At 40.8% G+C, this 16,833-nt stretch overlaps 1 protein-coding gene across 3 annotated transcripts in view; it reads left to right on the top strand.

The window, feature by feature from the left end:
• The window catches only part of ADARB2 (adenosine deaminase RNA specific B2 (inactive)), a 442,068-nt gene that overhangs the window by 276,843 nt on the left and 148,392 nt on the right, over window positions 1-16,833 (top strand). For 2 of the 3 annotated variants that reach the window (XR_007772813.1, XM_050942240.1), the window contains exons 2-3: window positions 6,955-7,041; window positions 15,657-16,564. Coding sequence is in view for 2 of the 3 variants with exons in the window: in XM_050942240.1 (XP_050798197.1) it covers window positions 6,955-7,041; window positions 15,657-16,564 (995 nt within the window). In the remaining variant the exon portion in view is untranslated. The remainder of the gene's footprint in view (window positions 1-6,954; window positions 7,042-15,656; window positions 16,565-16,833) is intronic. The other variant, XM_050942241.1, reaches the window with a different exon arrangement.

Genomic DNA, 16,833 nt, shown 5'->3' with positions numbered 1-16,833 from the left:
ATTGAAAGGGCCCGGGGTCCCTGCCTCTGTCACAGCAGTGGCAACCAGGAGCCCCAGGTCCTTTTAAATCGCCGGCCCTGGGGCAGCTGCCCCTTACCCGCCCCCACACCCTCCATCAGGAGCCCTGCCAGTGGGGAGGGGGGGAAACAAAAGGGGCAGCGATGTTAAAGTTGGCTGCATACAGGCTGGTACCAGTGACCACTTCTTACCAGTACCCCATACCAGCCCATACTGGCTTACTTGCACCCCTGGGAGGGGGTCACAGTAGTTCTGAAGATCACACTGTCTTGGCGTGATTCACGATTATCAGTGCCAACCATAGGGCAGACCATGAAAAAAGAGAGCAGACACCCCAAACAAGTGATATGTTCTATAATTAGATTTCACCAGCCCAGTGAACTCCTGGATCACTGTAAAAGTCTTACCATGGAGTCACAGATGGTCCCCTTGCACACTGCAGTCTGTCTTGCCACCCAAGCAGGCTGGATGTAGTGATAAATGGTCACTTACACCAAAAATCACAAATTATTCTGGTTACTCCCAGTGCCACGGGACCAGTTACCTATCCCACATCAATTTATAGATCGCACACCAAAGACAATGCTAATCCTATAGCAAACTAAGGATTTATTAACTCAGAAAAAGAAATGAGAGAATAATTTATAGATTAAATCATGCAACATATAAGTGCAGATGAATTACAATCTGTGGTTCCAAAAGGTGACAGAGATGTACTAATCCATTCACTGAATGTCTTTTAGGGCTAACCCTGTTTGACCCTGGGGATCTCTTCTTTTGTTTCTTAGCTCCAGGCGTTGTGAGAGTCCAAACATCAGAGAGAGAACCATTTCTTCTTATGAGCATCTTTGTCTGCCCTTCCCCCAGAGTTCAATCCAATGGGACTCTTGCACATAACTTCTTGGGACAATCAACAGATTTTGTCCTACAATGGCCCATTTAGTCTTGATAGTCCTTATTGATGAGCAGGGGACCCACTCTTCCTGCCGAGGTTCACGAGTTCAGAGCAGGTATTTTTACAATTATAAAGCAAAACTTTCATAATACCTTATAGCGGGATTACAGACATTACAAATAAGATTAAGGATGCAGCAACTTTAGCATTTAGATTCTATAAAATGCTTTAACATATCTTTTCAAGTCTGACTCCTGTCTTGAAAAGGCGAGCTGGTCTGGCTTCCAGCTATGAATTTGTCAGTACTCAGCTGGCGCCTACAACCTTGGCAAGAGCTGGCACTTGGTCTGCCAGCATCACACATGCCATATTGTGTGATACCCTTTAAAAGTGCGGCTGTGTTAAGAGTGTGAATGCTACCCTGCAACCAACTTTTTGCTCAACTGGTACAATGACATCATACAGAAAAAAAAGAAGATCTTGAGGTCCACACATCATTGCATTTACACCTCTACCCTGATATAACACCTCCCGATATAACACAAATTCAGATATAAAACGGTAAAGCAGAGCTCCAGGGAGGCGGGGCTGAGCGCTCCGGTGAATCAAATCAAGTTGGATATAACACGGTTTCACCTATAACACGGTAAGATTCTTTGGCTCCCGAGGACAGCGTTATATCAAGGTAGAGGTGTAGTTTGAGTGCAATCTAACCAAATGTGGGTTGAGTCACTAAAGCACAACCTATTATACATCTCTGGTTGTATCTACACTAAAATTTTCCCTAAAACTTCCAACCAGTGCTAGCAAAGATGGAAGCTCTAGTGCAGATCAGTCAACTGTGCCTTATCCTTTGTGTTATCCAACCTTTCTCGGAATAGGTCTAGACAATGGCAACAACAGGGCTGAAACGGAAGAGATAGCAGACAGGCATGTGCCGAGAGGAAAGGAAGGAAGGGTCAATAAGGACTGATGGGTTGGGAATATGTTTGATGTGTTCAGTCCTGCGGCCACCAGCAAGTGGCTTCTAAAGATTTTCAGGGAAACACCAAAACCCTTACACATTTTTTTAAAGATATGACTTTAAAAAATATCAGATCATTCTGTTTAAAGGCTGAGTTGTCAACAAATTGAATTATTTTAAATTAGCTAATTGTGAAACCATTCAGGTTGACAATATCCCATTAAATGATAACATTCTTTGCAACTGTCTATAACTCTAACCCTCATCTTATTGGCTCAGCACTAAGCCTGTATTTATGAAGTGTGGATCGACAAACCACAGGGCAAAAGCCACATTGCAAAAGGACAGAATCTAGCAGAAGTTTGGCAGCCCTTTGTGATACATTAAAATCTGATGAAAAGTTTGGATTAAATGCTGGTCTTTTTCAAACAAGCAAAAAAAATGTTGGCTCATAGTTTTTGGTTTGTTTTTTGTAATTTAAAAGGATGTTGTCAAAACAGTTTGCATGATTTTTTTAAAAAAATAATAACTGCTACTGTTGGGAAATATCTCTCAAGAAATCTGAGGAAATTGAAATCTGCTTTCTTTCCCAAATAATTTTTTTTTTTGGTTTGGTTTGTTAGTTTTTTGTTTTTTCTTCCATCTTGCCATGCACATGGGATTTACACTGAGAGGGCAGATGGTTGTGTGGTTAAGGTCCTGGACAAGAGCTTTAGTCATTTAGCTTTGTGTGGAAGGATGGTTGTGGCAGATGCAGTTCTATTCCTGGCTCTGCCCCAGATTTCCTGTGTGACATGGGGCAAGTCTTATTACCTTTTTGTGTCTGCATTCCACCTCCCACCTTTTGTCTCTTTTGTCTATTCCCAGTGTAAATGCTTTGGGGCAGGGACTGTATCTTACTGTGTCTGCCCAGTCCCTAGTACAATGGGACCCTGATTTCATTTCTGGGGTTGCCCCTGTTTGACCTGAGCAGCCAGTTAAAGTCTGGGGAAATAGGGATGTTACATTTGGAAGTAAAAATTGATGGAGTCTAGTAATTTCTTTGATGGAACCTTGTTTATTTATAAGCCATGTACAGAGTCCTGCTTTTTCAATTGCAGGAGGAACCAAGAACAGAAGCTTAAAGCCCCAAGCCTCTTTAGCCCAAGGGACCCAAAAGTTCTCTCCCTAGCTTTCCCCAAGGTCACACTGGATATGTCTACATGGCTATTTATCCTTAAAGTTATGTTAATTGAAGGGTGAGGTCACACCTATCAATCTCAATAAGGTTTTGACTCAACCCATAACAAGGTTTCACCCAACTCATAACAAGGATCTTCTAGGTTTTATTCTAATGCAAGTAAATAACTTATTTTATGGACTCTCATGAATGTTCAGTTGCTGGTGCTGCATTCTGTTTTTGTTCTATGAGGAAAGGAAAGTTAGTTTTCTTTTTTCTTTCAAAAATAAAGAATTACATCAGCTTTACAGACAAACCTAAAGTAAAAATAGGAGCTCAAATTTTGTGCTTGCAGATCTTGAGTCTCCCTTTGAAAGGACGAGTAAGAGCAGAAGAAAGTGGAAAAAGATAGGAAGCTTTAATGGTATTTCTCTGGGGAGCCAAGATACTTTTTCAGATCCAGCAGCCTCCTTTATTCTTATTCATGAGATTTCTTCAAACTGCCAGAGATAAGACTAATTGTGATGGACATTAAAATATATGAGGACTTTAAAGTGTGAATGCCCAATTCCCCTAATGTTGTTTAGAAACAATAAACAAGAATAATACTGAATTTAGCCATTGACAATAAACCTAAATTAGTGTTACATGGCACATATATGGTAATAGGCAATAACTTACAAGAGTTGGAAGTGCATGATCATACCGTAAGATATATCTCCAAACAGATTATTTCCTTGTAAGCACCTCAATTTAATTATCCTGCCATCCGTCTCCTCCTCCTTCACAGACTGAGTAATTTGTCTGCATTAGGTGCACATAGCAACCCTTCCTTTCTTACATCTTTCATTCAAGAAACCTCCCCTTCTTCTTTTTCAGACACATAGTAAATCTTCTGTTCCTCAGCCAATGGGTTTAAATCCTACATTCTAATCTTTATCATCTTTATTGATTGAACCATATTCTTGTGTAAATTGGGGTCAAGTTGTATCTGTGATATAATTAATCCTTCCATTCTGATCGGCAGCTCTAAGATTGGTGGCATTGTCACAAACCACTGCAGTAAGGCTCTGTTTTCAGCTATGCAAAAGTGAAGAAACAAGGAAGATCTTTGGGGAAAAAATATTAGAAATCTGAGATGGCTAAGGGGTCTATTAAAATAAAATGTGGAATTTCATGTTATATTACAAATCAGGCCCATCAGCCAAACAAATGCTTGGGCAAAAGAGGTGTCACAGAATGCTGTCTCATATAATAATAATGCATTAGAAAACTATACTTAACCCTTACATAAATACAATGAATTAGCCAGTGCAACTGGATGGGGCTTAGGACAGTGGGGTCCTGCTCTGTGACTGGAGCCTTTAAGTGCTATTGCAATACAAATAATAATGAAGCAGAGATTCAGAGTTATAAACTAAAGGGGCTGCAGCTTCAGGAATGCAGCATCGCAGAAAGAGAGCTTTCTAGAATAGACATGGGACATATAATTTGGCATGATTGTCATCAGTAAGGATAAAACCTAGAATCTTCAGCATCAGTGTCACATGCCCTTAGTACCTGAGCTAAAGGAATAACTCCATTAGCTGTGAGTAAGAAGCAGCCTTTATTCTCAGTGGAGGCACTTTGATTTGGTGTACGCCATCCTTTCTATTAGGCAAGCTGGTCCTGAATGGCTGAGGTCCACCAGAGTTAAGTCTCAGCAGGGATGCATTTTATAATGAACCGTTTCTTCATATATACAGCATCACACTCATTGCTGGAGATCAAATCAGAGAATTCAACACAAATGGGCTTTGGATCAGCTGCAGAAAGCACAAGCCATTACCTCTTGAGTTAAAGAAGTTACTCACTCGACTCAGGTGTGAATGCCAGCAGGTTTTAGCTTCACCAGGGCCAGGGACCAGAAAGAGGGACAGGATCTCACACAGTAAGTGAGTGTGTTACAGAAATATCACATTTCTCCCTGATATCACAAAGCAGAGTAACACCTCAGCACACATTATTCCATTTGGGGAAGTTTCTTGGCTAAAGCATGTGAACTTTACTCTCTCACTTCATCACATCACTGCAATCCCTTAATGAAATTACAATTCAAGCTGGATGTTTCATTATAAATTATAAATTAACATAGGCTAAAAGGTTCATGGACTGAAAATTCTTATGTGGAGAGACTGTTTAGTGCTCTTAAAGCAAGAAAGAACAGTCATCTTGTACTTGTAGCTGAGTTGAGCAGCTTTGCTGGTTACAAATGTCTATATGCAGTTTATTTTGGAGTCTGATCACACCTTTTAATATGAGACAAGATTGTTTGCAAACCTAGGCAAAACAAGGCTGACAAGCCAACAGAATGAGTTTAAAGAGACTCGTATGTCAGAATACACTGTGGAATGGTAGCTAAACAAGGAATCATATCTAAAATTATTAGCCTTATGTTTCAAGGAAACTCGTACTAAGAAAAATAAAAGTTTAGGAAATGTTTCCTCTCAAAAGAGAAGTTCACATTCAAAACTATTTTCCAGGCCTACTTAGACCAAGTTATTCATTATTCAGTTTTTGGTGAATTTCAAAACAATATGGTACAAGATATAAGTAAAACGGCCCAATATGGTGTACAGCACCATTGATTATAATACTGTAGATGCTTCAGTGAATAATGAGCTTTGATACGTTTGACTAAATAGCATACACATCTGCAATGTAAGCAGGTTTAATGTGTCTCTATTAGTAAAAGTTCTTTTCCAATATACGGATATGGAAAGAGATTCTCAGCATAGCAATGTTGTTTTTATTGAAAGTGCCCAGTTGCCATAGTTTTAAGATGGAGCTTGATAAATTTATGAATGGGATTATATGATGAGGTTGCCAGTGATAGCAGTCAGTATAAATGAGACTATGGGGATTAGCAGGATTCAGACAAGGCTGGATGTTTGTTTGGATAATAAGAACACCCAGAATCACAACAGGAAGGATTACAAAAATAAAAATATGATTTAGGGAAGAAATATAAACCTTCATGCACTGGGGTATGAGTCAACCTCTCAGTAAGAAAATTTCCCTGTAGGTGGGTCATTCTATAACTTCCTTTAGCAGGCTCTTGAAACCTACCTCCTCTGAAGCAGCTACTATTAGCTAGTGTCAGAAATAGGAAACTAGACTAGATGAAGTAATGGTCTGATCCAATTATGGCAATTCCTATAACCCTATTCCTGCAATTGACTCCTATTAGCTGTTTTTTTTTCTCCAGGGAGAAATAATAGCAGCCCTCTGTCCCAACTCCCAATCTCCTTTAATCAGCATAGAATGGTGAAAGTCACAATGAAAACTGTTTCACAATACTCTCTAGCAGCATTATATCGACACACGAGGCAAGCGCTACCACAGCCAATACTGTGTGGACAGTTACATTGCTGACAAATTTGAATAAAGATCCTATTAGAGTAAAACCTCAATCAAATACTCCCATAGGAAGAGCAAACTCACTGACTCTGCTCACAAAACAACACTGACTTTACTGAGCTTCAACTTCTGAGGATAGGACAAGAAGCAATGAGCTTTAACTACAGTAAGGGTGGTTTAGTTTGGACATTAGGAAAAACTTCCTAACTGTCAGGGTAGTTAAGCATTGGGATAAATTACCTAAGGAAGCTGTGAAATCTCCACCACTGGGGATTTTTATGAGCAGGTTAGACAAACACCTGTCAGCAATGATCTAGATAATACTTAGTTCTGTCTTGAGTGCAGGGGACTGGACTAGAAAACCTCTCGAGGTCCCTTCCAGTCCTATATCTCTATAATTCTATGAAAATAGACTTGCCAATATGAGGAAAAGAATACAATGAAAATCTGAATGTTTTTGGCTTTGGTGAAACCCTGATTTTATAAATATATTTCCTATTTTTTCCCCTTTTGTTCCAGAAAAAGTAAGCATATTGTCAACCTTCATCACGCCCTTCAAGTATTTAAGTCCTGGTGCCACCAATATGGAAGATGAAGACAATTTAAGTAAGCAGCCTCTATTCTTCATATAGAGATGAATGAGAAAGTGAATTGAAAGAACTTTAGAGTGCTGGTAATTTTGGGAGCAAGGTGATTTAGCAAATATGCAACTGCTGAGACCAATCCTGAGATCAGTGCAAACTTCCCTGGTACACGGGGCATGACCTGGTCCCCAATGAACATGGGGTTAACCTCAGCTCAGCTTCCCACTTCTTGCACAGATGCTGAAGGAAGGGCTTTACATTGGGTGTGTAGAGATGGGAGAAAATTCCTATGGGAAGGAAGTGCTGGGTCATAGGAGTGGGGAGTTCCTTTGTTTTTTTTACTTTTATTAATTTGCTTTGATTTATTCTTATATGCATTATCCCTAAAGGAAAAAACTTCATTGACTGACTCTGTTTCCCCTCACTGCCTTGCACTCTCAGGGATTTCAATGGGAGTTGTGCCTGAGTAAGATCTTCAGGATCAGGGCCTTTGTCTAAAACCTTGCTCTCTCCTTTTCTTTTTGTTAATATTAACTGAAAAAGAAAACAATCCAAGTCTAATTGAATGGGGATCATTCACTAGATTTGGGTTCACTAGATTCAGCTGAGTGGTGGTTACGAGGTTCTCCAAGAGCTAGTCTTGCTCCTGCTTGGTGGTGTTGAAATATGCTTTACCAAGGACTGTTTGGATATAAGAATGTCAGCAGCCACTATGTACTGAAGGGGAAGTGAAGTAATTAAAATGTGAATGAGGCTGGGGGGAATGTGTGTGGTTAGAACTGAATAACCTTAACCCGCTCTTTACGTTTAACACCTAGCAGGGATTACCGCATATCCTCCAGCCGTCTTGTTGTAACATATTTCGAGGCACATAAAACAGAAAGGGAAGCTTTCCAAACCAAATGAACACCTCTTTGCCTTTAGAATCCCCTACCAGATGGGTACCTCTTCCAGCCAGAAACAATGAAGAGTTGCCCTATTATAACCAGTGGGTGGAAAAAATGGATGATTCTCCATATTGTAGCTAATCTGCCTTGCCTTGGACATGAGGCTGCATGGGCTGGAATATTTACTGAAGGAATATGACCCTTTATTGTGCACTGCTGAGGAACACGTGTACATCATATTGTGCTTGCTGACTGTTGTTAGCACCTTGACTGGCAGGTATAACATAAACCAGCAAAGGCCAAAAAGTCTAGAAAAGCCTTTAAATCCTGGTCCTAAGGAGGCTACATTTCTGCAATGCTGTATGAGAAGTGCACACAGAAAACATACTATGCACACGATGAGCTGCTGCAGGAATCTCCTGTGGAACGTTTCCTAAATGTGCTACTCAGTTATTTTTGAATAACATAGTAAATTTGTACAAGCCAAACATTGAAACCCCATTTTCTCATTCTGCAGCAGTACCCAGGCCTGCTTGCCGTTGCACTGGCTTTAAAATTGATGTTATGGACAACATAAGCTTTGCTTCCTCAAAGAGAAATAGCAAATTTCATCTTGTCACACACTAGTCCTCTCCTGGTTCCAATATCCTATAATAACATTGGCAATCACAACAATTTTGTGTATTCATATGAATTACACACCATTTACTGATAGGAAAAAAAATGCCACCTACCCCAATCAAAGAGCCACCAAATGAATTAAGTGACTTGTTCTGAATAGGAGGTTTTATATTGTGCCAGTACTTCCACTAAATGGCTGGGGGGTGTGGCAGGGGAGATGCTTTAGGAAGAAATAAATCTATCTTGCAATGATGTACGGTGGTGGTCTGGCTTGCCCATTATGGCTCTTTCAACCTGAATATCCATGGGCCGTATCAAACTGCTCAATCCAATCCAGCTACAGTTGCAGTCAGCGAAAAGATTCCCTTTGGCTTCAACAGGAATTGCAACAGATCCAAAAAGAATATTCCACATCCATTTGGGCCTTGTTTACACACAAACTTGCACCAGTTTAACTAAAGATGTCTTTAAACTGGTACAAGTCTGTGTATAGATACTCATACTTTGGTTCAAGGGGTGAAATAACCTGATAGAAAAACATCTTCAGGCCACTGGCTCCTTTAAAATGCCATCTCTGCTGGACTGAATGTCAGTCCCAAAGGAAAATTAATCTGAAACCTTATGGCAAAAGTCCATCCTACAACATCATTCCCATAAGCCAGATGCCAATGTCATCTACGGTATCCAGGCTCCACACAGTGTGATCCTGCCTCTGGGAAAATGGCTATGCCAACATAATACCATTGCCCTGGATCAGGGAGCTAGCTTTTTGGTTTTTGTCATAGAGATGCACAGACCTTCTCTGTGCAAGCAGCAATGGATACATTTCCTGTTGGATCAGGCCCTATCAGACCATGATACACATATATTTTTGGTGATTGTGCTGGCACTAGAGTCCCGAAGGACACTGAAGCACATATTTAACTATGAGCATATTGGCCAAGATTCTCAAAAGTGTCTAGTGATTTGGGGTCTCTCCATTTTTTGGATGCCCAGTTTGAGACATCTTAAAGGAATCTGATCTCCAGAAAATGCTGAGCACCACCCTTTGAAAATCAGGCCCCTTTAAAGCATCTCAAGCAGCCCAGCATGGAGGAACCAGAATCACTGGTCATTTTTGAATATTTTAGCCATTGACTTCAATAGCCTTTCTCATGAGTATGTATTTAGGCCCTGATTCATGAAAGCACGTAAGCATGGACCTATGCCAAGCTCTATTCAGAACAGCACTTAAATACACATTTAACTTTATGCATGTGCTGATGTGCTATTCTGAACAGGGATGCTTTCCTGGGTCAGAGCCTAAATGCTGCGCTGGATCAGGGCCAAAACTTATGTAAATAAATTACCTAATTGGTAAGAACTATACTAGTGCTTAGGCACGTTGTAGTTATTACAAACAATAGATGACTCAGTGGTAGGAAAATTTTCAGTATGGAGATGCTAAAGGAGACAACTTTCACTTTTCACAAGTTCCTTCATAATTCTCAGCTTTAATTTTAAGCAGAAAACTGGTATAGTTATCTGGGAAACAATAGGGGACCTTTTAAAAGGATTTTTTAAAACTGTAGGTGCAGCCATTCTACCGCATATTGTTATAATATCATTTGGGGTGAATTATAATATGCTTTTAAACCACCTACACCTTACACGTTAACAGGAAGGTTTTCATCATCAACAAAGAGAATATGTATTTTTTCCCTCTGAAGCATAGTTCCTCATATATACATCTAACTGGTAATTAAAAGTGTGTGTATTTTTGATTTCTACAGTTAGCTACAAGTTTATTATACCAACTTCAAGAATATGGATCTGAATATAATTGATTTCTGTAAATCTCCAGCAAAATAATTCCTGTTTCTTTTTTTTTTTTTTCCTTTTTTTTTTTTTGAGATTTGGTAGTTTATGAAAAGGTTGTTTGGTTGGCTGGGGAGATTGCCCTATAGTGCTGTTGATATACTAGTTGACTGGAACACAGGGGTTTGACCTCCAGATCATCCTTATTGTTTTGCTGTGAAATGCCTCATTTTCAAGTATGTCAGAAATGATGGAGGTGAATCCCTTTAACCTCTGTGGTCAATACAATGGAGATGGACAGCAAATAACATGATCTATGTGAGGAGGTCAAAAGGGAGGCAGATATTAAAATGCAGACAGCAGAAAATTAAAAATAAACCTAACCTTCACTGTTCAAAATGCAACAGTAGCAATCTTAGGATTCCTAAACATTTCTAAAGATAATATTGACTTGTGGCCCTCTTGTACCTAGGCAATCGTTCCTTATTCCTTAGCTCTTGATATAATAAATATCTTGCAATTATCTCAGATGTTTACTTATTGTGATTTGTTTTTAAAAGAGGTTTTCCATAGTGAAGCTGCCACATTTCCCCCACCCACCCACCTCCCCCCAAAAAAAAGTTTGGCAGCAGAATAACCTTCAACAGGAACAATATTATCTCTTCAAATGTAGCGTGGAGTATCGGATGGCTAGTTCTTCAGAGCCCTTATGACCCAGAGACATAGGCAGTGTCATTATTAGTGATGCATTGTAGTTCCGAAAAGCTCTTGATGATGCAGACTCCCCAGGTTAACTCTACTGTGCATAATGACCAGAAAGGAGAAAGAAATTAAACGAGATACAGAAAAGTGAGAGAAATATGCACAAATAAATACATTTGATAAGTGCTCTCTTTTCTCCCATTCAATTGTTGAAGCAAAAATAAGATTGCAGTGTAAAGGATAAAGGCCTTCGCTTGCTTGTGCAGTCTGAAAAAGAACGATGAGTAAAGTTATCTGAGGGGATCTTACAAGGCAAACTCAGATTTTCTTTTTATCTTTCAGAATAAAGTAAAAATTATTACTATAAATCTCTATTTTTTTGTTTCTCCTTTTCCAAAAACCGATAATTCCATTATGCTGCAAACCTTTCAACTTAGGAGCACTATATTTGATTATAATTTTTTTTATCAAATATAGATAATGTATTTTGGAGACTCAAGAGCCAAGTCATTCTGAGAGATAACACGGATGAAAATGATCCACCATTTTGCATTTTTCCCCATGTGCAACCTCTGACTTGCCCCTTTCCTTTTAGTGCTCTTCGTTTCCAAAATTGCTTGTGATTGTTCTATTATGGCTGCTTACAGTATTTATCTAATGTAGTTTGGTGTCATTTGCCTGCTTTGTCTGATTTTCACGAGAGAAGTACATGTGCCACCATTAGAGATGTAATCTTGTGTCTGCTGCACAGAGGTCTCATGAAAGCCGCATTTCAAAGATCTCCTATTTCAAAGGTACCTGAAAGTATAAAGTAATTTAGCTTTATCCATCTATTGTTGGATGTCATGCAAGTCCATCAGGCATATGGTCTTTCTTAGAAGCTTTACTCCTTTGTAAGAAATAAAGGAACTTTCTGATTGAATTTAGATGGCCACTAATTTATATGACATGAATGACAACTGGCCTGATTCTGCTCTCTTTGAAAGCAATGGGGAATTTAGCTATTAACAGGAATTTCAGGATCAGGCCCTCTATGTGATTTAAGTTTTGTCTGGCCTAAGGTAATTTGCATCACCAGCTACCTCAGTGTTAGTCCATAAGGTAGACATACTGCACCAGTGCTAAACAAGGTCTGTGGGCTGTGCTAATGTCAATCACTCCAATAATTTTTGGGGCCAGCGCCATCTCACACTGCTGTCACACAACTACACTGAGGGTTTGCACTGACATCACTGAATTTTCTAGTTGCACTGGTGAAAAAAAAATCATAACCCACTACTCCACAACCAACCCACAACCCAGGATAGATAGTGCCAGAGACAAAACTTTTAGAGCAAGCAGAGAATGTTTATTTTTGGTTCATTGCGTTTGTGAAGGTGAAGGACAAACTGTGTCTGTTCACAAACCCATGGAGCAAGGATTATAAAATAAAAGAAACAAACAAATGGGAAAAGACAATATGAATTATAAATACAAATAACCCTCTGAATTTTCCTATTCAGTGGTGCATAATCAATACAAATTCCTTTCAAACCTGTATATAGTGTGAAACAAAAGCTATCTTTCTTTTCATGCCTCCTGGATTCAATATCATTATGTACAGTAATTGGGTCTGTAAAAACCCTATTAGGAAAAGAGAGAGAAGAGGTGTTAAATACAGAACCAACCCTACTTCTCTTAGAAAAGCATATCTGAGACAAAATGTTTCACAGCTTTTAAATAAGAAGGAATCTTCAAAGAAGGATAGCTCAGCCTTAGGAAGGTGGTGCTATCTATGGAAAACCAGCCATGGTGGGAAATGGTTAGCTATTTCAGTGGTCCAGGAAAATAAGACACAGTTAAGACTGACTTGTTCCCCCTCCCCAATTCAGAGCTTCCATAAATGAGTTTGAACTCTAGGAGAAGAGATCGAGTTATCTCAGATCATCTCTTATTAACATGACCTTTTCAGTGGCTTGTTTCCAGTGAGGCTGTTTTTGTAGCTATCATATTTTATATGGGTGAATTTTATATGGCAAGATTTTTCTTTTTCTAATATGACTCTTTTTTTTCACTTTAGAAAGTAAAAAAGGAGCTAATCACTAAGGCCCTGATTTAGCAGCCCATGCCCATCCCTACTAAGCAATGCACTTAAGCACCGTGATGAGACTTAAACATAGGCTTGAAATTTAGCATGTGCTGAAGTGCTTTGCTGAGTTGCAGTCATGGTTGTTGTGCACATAGGGATGTTGTGCAAATAGAGACCCCTGCACGCACAGTAAGTCCCATTGGCCTCAGTGGGTATGTCTATACTGCAATTAAAAACCCATGGCTGACCCGTGTCGGCTGACTCAGGCTCACAGGGCTTGGGCTAAGGGTTAATTGTGGTGTAGACAGATGGGCTCAGGGACCCCACAAAGGGGAAAGGTCCCAGAGCCCAGGCTCCAGCCTGAGCCCAAATGCCTATAAACAGCGCAATGAGCCTGAGCCCTGCAAGCTTGAATCAGCTGACACACGACAGTCGTGGGTGTGTAACTCAGCTGTAGGAATACCCAGTGGGGCTCCACACAGCCATCCACCCTCACAGAACAACCTGCAGGATTGGGACCTTATTGTTTTGATGGAAGAAGTTGTTCAGTGTTTAATCAAAACACCAGGATTTGATCCACTGCCGTTTTGAATACGAAGCAGACTCTGAGGGTTCATATGTGTCTGTAAGGCACAGCCAGAGCTGGGGGCGGTGCAAAGTTGCAATGCTCCAGCAGAAGTTCCTCCTCCCCTTAGCAAACAGCTAGCTTCCCACGCCCCTGCACAGCCTCACACAGTGCCGTAACAAGGGCAAGGCGAGTGAGGCACTTCCTCGGGCGTGCAAAGTGGAGGGGTGCAGCTCTACCACGATTGGTGAATCTTCGGTGGCAGCTCTACCACTGCCGCTTCTTCAGTGGCAATTCGGCGGCGGGTCCCTTGGTCCCTCTCGGAGAAAAGGACCCACCGCCGAATTGCCACCGAAGAATGAATGAAACGGTGGCAGCAATTCAGCAGCAGGTCCTTCCCTCTGACAGGGACTCAGGGACCTGCTGCCAAATTGCTACCAAAGAGCCAGGAGCCGGCCCTTGCTTTGAGCGCAGAAATTCCTTGTTACAGCTCTGGCCTTACAGCTCTGTCGTCCAGAGTTTAGTGGAGGCAGCATCACGGCCACACTCCTTTGGGGTTGTCGTGCATCTAGCGTACGGTGAAACTTTGGAAAGGCCTCCTTGTGTAACACTAGCGGAATCAGGAGGGAGCGGTCTCTGCACTCCCCTGAACACAAGGACTGTAACTGAGCCTGGTCCTTATGCAGATTTCCCATGAGCCACAGCTGATGAAATACGGACAGCCAGGCATAGAGATGCTCTGTTTTGTGTCAGGGATCAGACTGGCAGCTGGACAGCCCCTCAGTCTGGTCCCACAGTGAGCAAACTTCGACTGGACCAGGGAATATGGCCCACTACATTTTGACTCCTAGGGGAAGAAGAAGGGAATAAATTTAAATGTACTAGTCAGAGATGGCAGCAGTACAGTGAATCGCTTCGTGACAGAGCATATGTTTTTCATTGTTGCTTGTTTTTTCAGTTTGCTACCGACCAAGCCCCAAGGATGCTTAAACTTGATTGGGTCAAACTTGGTTCTCAGTTACAGCGGCAGAGCATGAGCGCAACTGAGAGCTGAATATGGTTTGTTGGCTCTGCAGTTAGAAAATGCTCCCTCTGTCTTCGCCATTGCCCCACCACCAACATTGCTTCATTGTAGATGCTCCTTCCTATTGCTTTTCTTTGACATAGCTCATCCTTTACATCAGTAATTACTGCCAACGTGCAGCTCTGGTTTCTCCAAGCCTGATTTGCACTGATCTAATATTTTTGCATTATTAGTTATTGCTGTTGCAGTAGCAAAGAGTACCTGCTATTGAACTTGACAGCAAAAATCTCACTTATTCAAACAAGGATCTTAGCCCTGGAGAATAGACTAGAACAAATGATAGCCTCAAGTACTGGAAAAGGATGTTTGATCATCTCTTCGGCTGGGTTTGTGATGTAAGTAATACAAAGGTCTCTGTTGTGGCTAGAGCTGATCAATTTCTTCACTGAAAATAAATTATTCAGTGAATTTTCCCATTTTTCTGTTTGTGAATCATTTGTGAATCAATTCTGATCTGTAGCAGCATGTTTGCTGTTTGTAAGCATTGGCCTATGTGGCTAATTTGAACAGATTTCAGCACAGGGGTTTTTTACAAGCTATTCACGTGTACTATTAATTATCCATTTTGAGTGTTTATCTAAGTAACATGGCAGAATTTATGCTACCTCATTGGATAAGAGAAACTTTTTTAAAGGTGGCTATGACTAATACACGTGAGGAAGGAGTTATTGGACCAATAATCACTCATGACATTCTAGGAATTCATCAATATTGTAATAGATAAACCAGTCACCATCCAAATACTCATGAAGAACTATTAATGTGATCATACAAATATCAGCCTAGTGAATGGGCCATGTTTATTAATGAAAACATCTGTGAATCTCTTTTCATGCTATTGTGCCAGCTCTAGCTTGACATTGGATTCCTTGATGGCAACAGTAATGTGGGTTTTCTGTTTGTTTACTGACAGGTACCAGCAGCGCAGAAGTAAAGGAAAACCGAAATGTTGGCAACCTGGAGGATCATCCGATATCCTCTAATGACAGGTCAAGAGTGGGCACACCTAGCATTAAAAGGAAAAGACCATTAGAGGAAGGCAACAATGGCCATTTCTGCAAACTCCAACTCATCTGGAAGAAAGTCTCATGGTCAGTGACACCAAAGAATGCCCTGGTCCAGCTACATGAACTTAAACCAGGTTTACAATACAAAATGGTTTCCCAGACAGGCCCAGTGCATGCTCCAGTCTTTGCTGTTGCTGTAGAAGTAAATGGGCTTACATTTGAAGGTACAGGACCCACGAAAAAGAAGGCCAAAATGCGAGCTGCAGAACTAGCGCTGAAATCTTTTGTTCAGTTCCCAAATGCATGTCAAGCTCACTTTGCCATGGGGAACTGTTTTAACCCATCCACTGACTTTACATCTGACCAGGCAGACTTTCCAGATACTCTGTTCAAGGAGTTTGAACCGTCTGCACACAGCGAGGACTTTTCGGTCTATAACCCAGTTAATAATGAATTGCTTTCTACTGCTTATCGGCATGGGAGGTTACTCTGCCACACATTGGATTTAATGGGCCACACTAAGCAAAACAAGCACAAGATGGCATCCACAGCTGAGAGCGAAAAGAACCCAGTGGTGTTGCTAAATGAGCTGCGATCGGGACTGAGGTACATCTGCCTTTCAGAGACTGTGGAGAAGCAGCATATCAAGAGTTTTGTGATGGCAGTGAGAGTGGATGGGAGAACATTTGAAGGCTCAGGACGTAGCAAGAAGCTGGCAAAAGGCCAAGCAGCACAAGCTGCGCTGCAGGCCCTCTTTAACATTCGGCTGCCCGGTCACATTCCCAGCAGGAGTAAATGTAACCATTTGCCACAGGTGAGAGTTCTCAGGTAGCTGCTACTAAATGGAAGGAATTCTTAAGATTAATGTGATTGTTAATGTTCTCGCTGTAGTTCATGAGTGATCGTACATACCATTCTTCCTAGTTATCGAAATACCATATTACAGCAAACCCCTTTCTTCGCAGGAACAGCCTTACGCCACACACAAAGGCCTATGTGCTTACCTGAAAATCATTAGGAGAAATTTACAGGCTTTTCCATAGAAAGGATGGACAAACATGGAGAAAATAGAGGGAATGTCAA

The sequence above is a fragment of the Gopherus flavomarginatus genome, chromosome 2, assembly GCF_025201925.1.
Source record: "Gopherus flavomarginatus isolate rGopFla2 chromosome 2, rGopFla2.mat.asm, whole genome shotgun sequence".
In the NCBI taxonomy this organism is placed as follows: Eukaryota; Metazoa; Chordata; order Testudines; family Testudinidae; genus Gopherus; species Gopherus flavomarginatus.
This window is presented reverse-complemented; position numbering and strand designations above follow the sequence as displayed.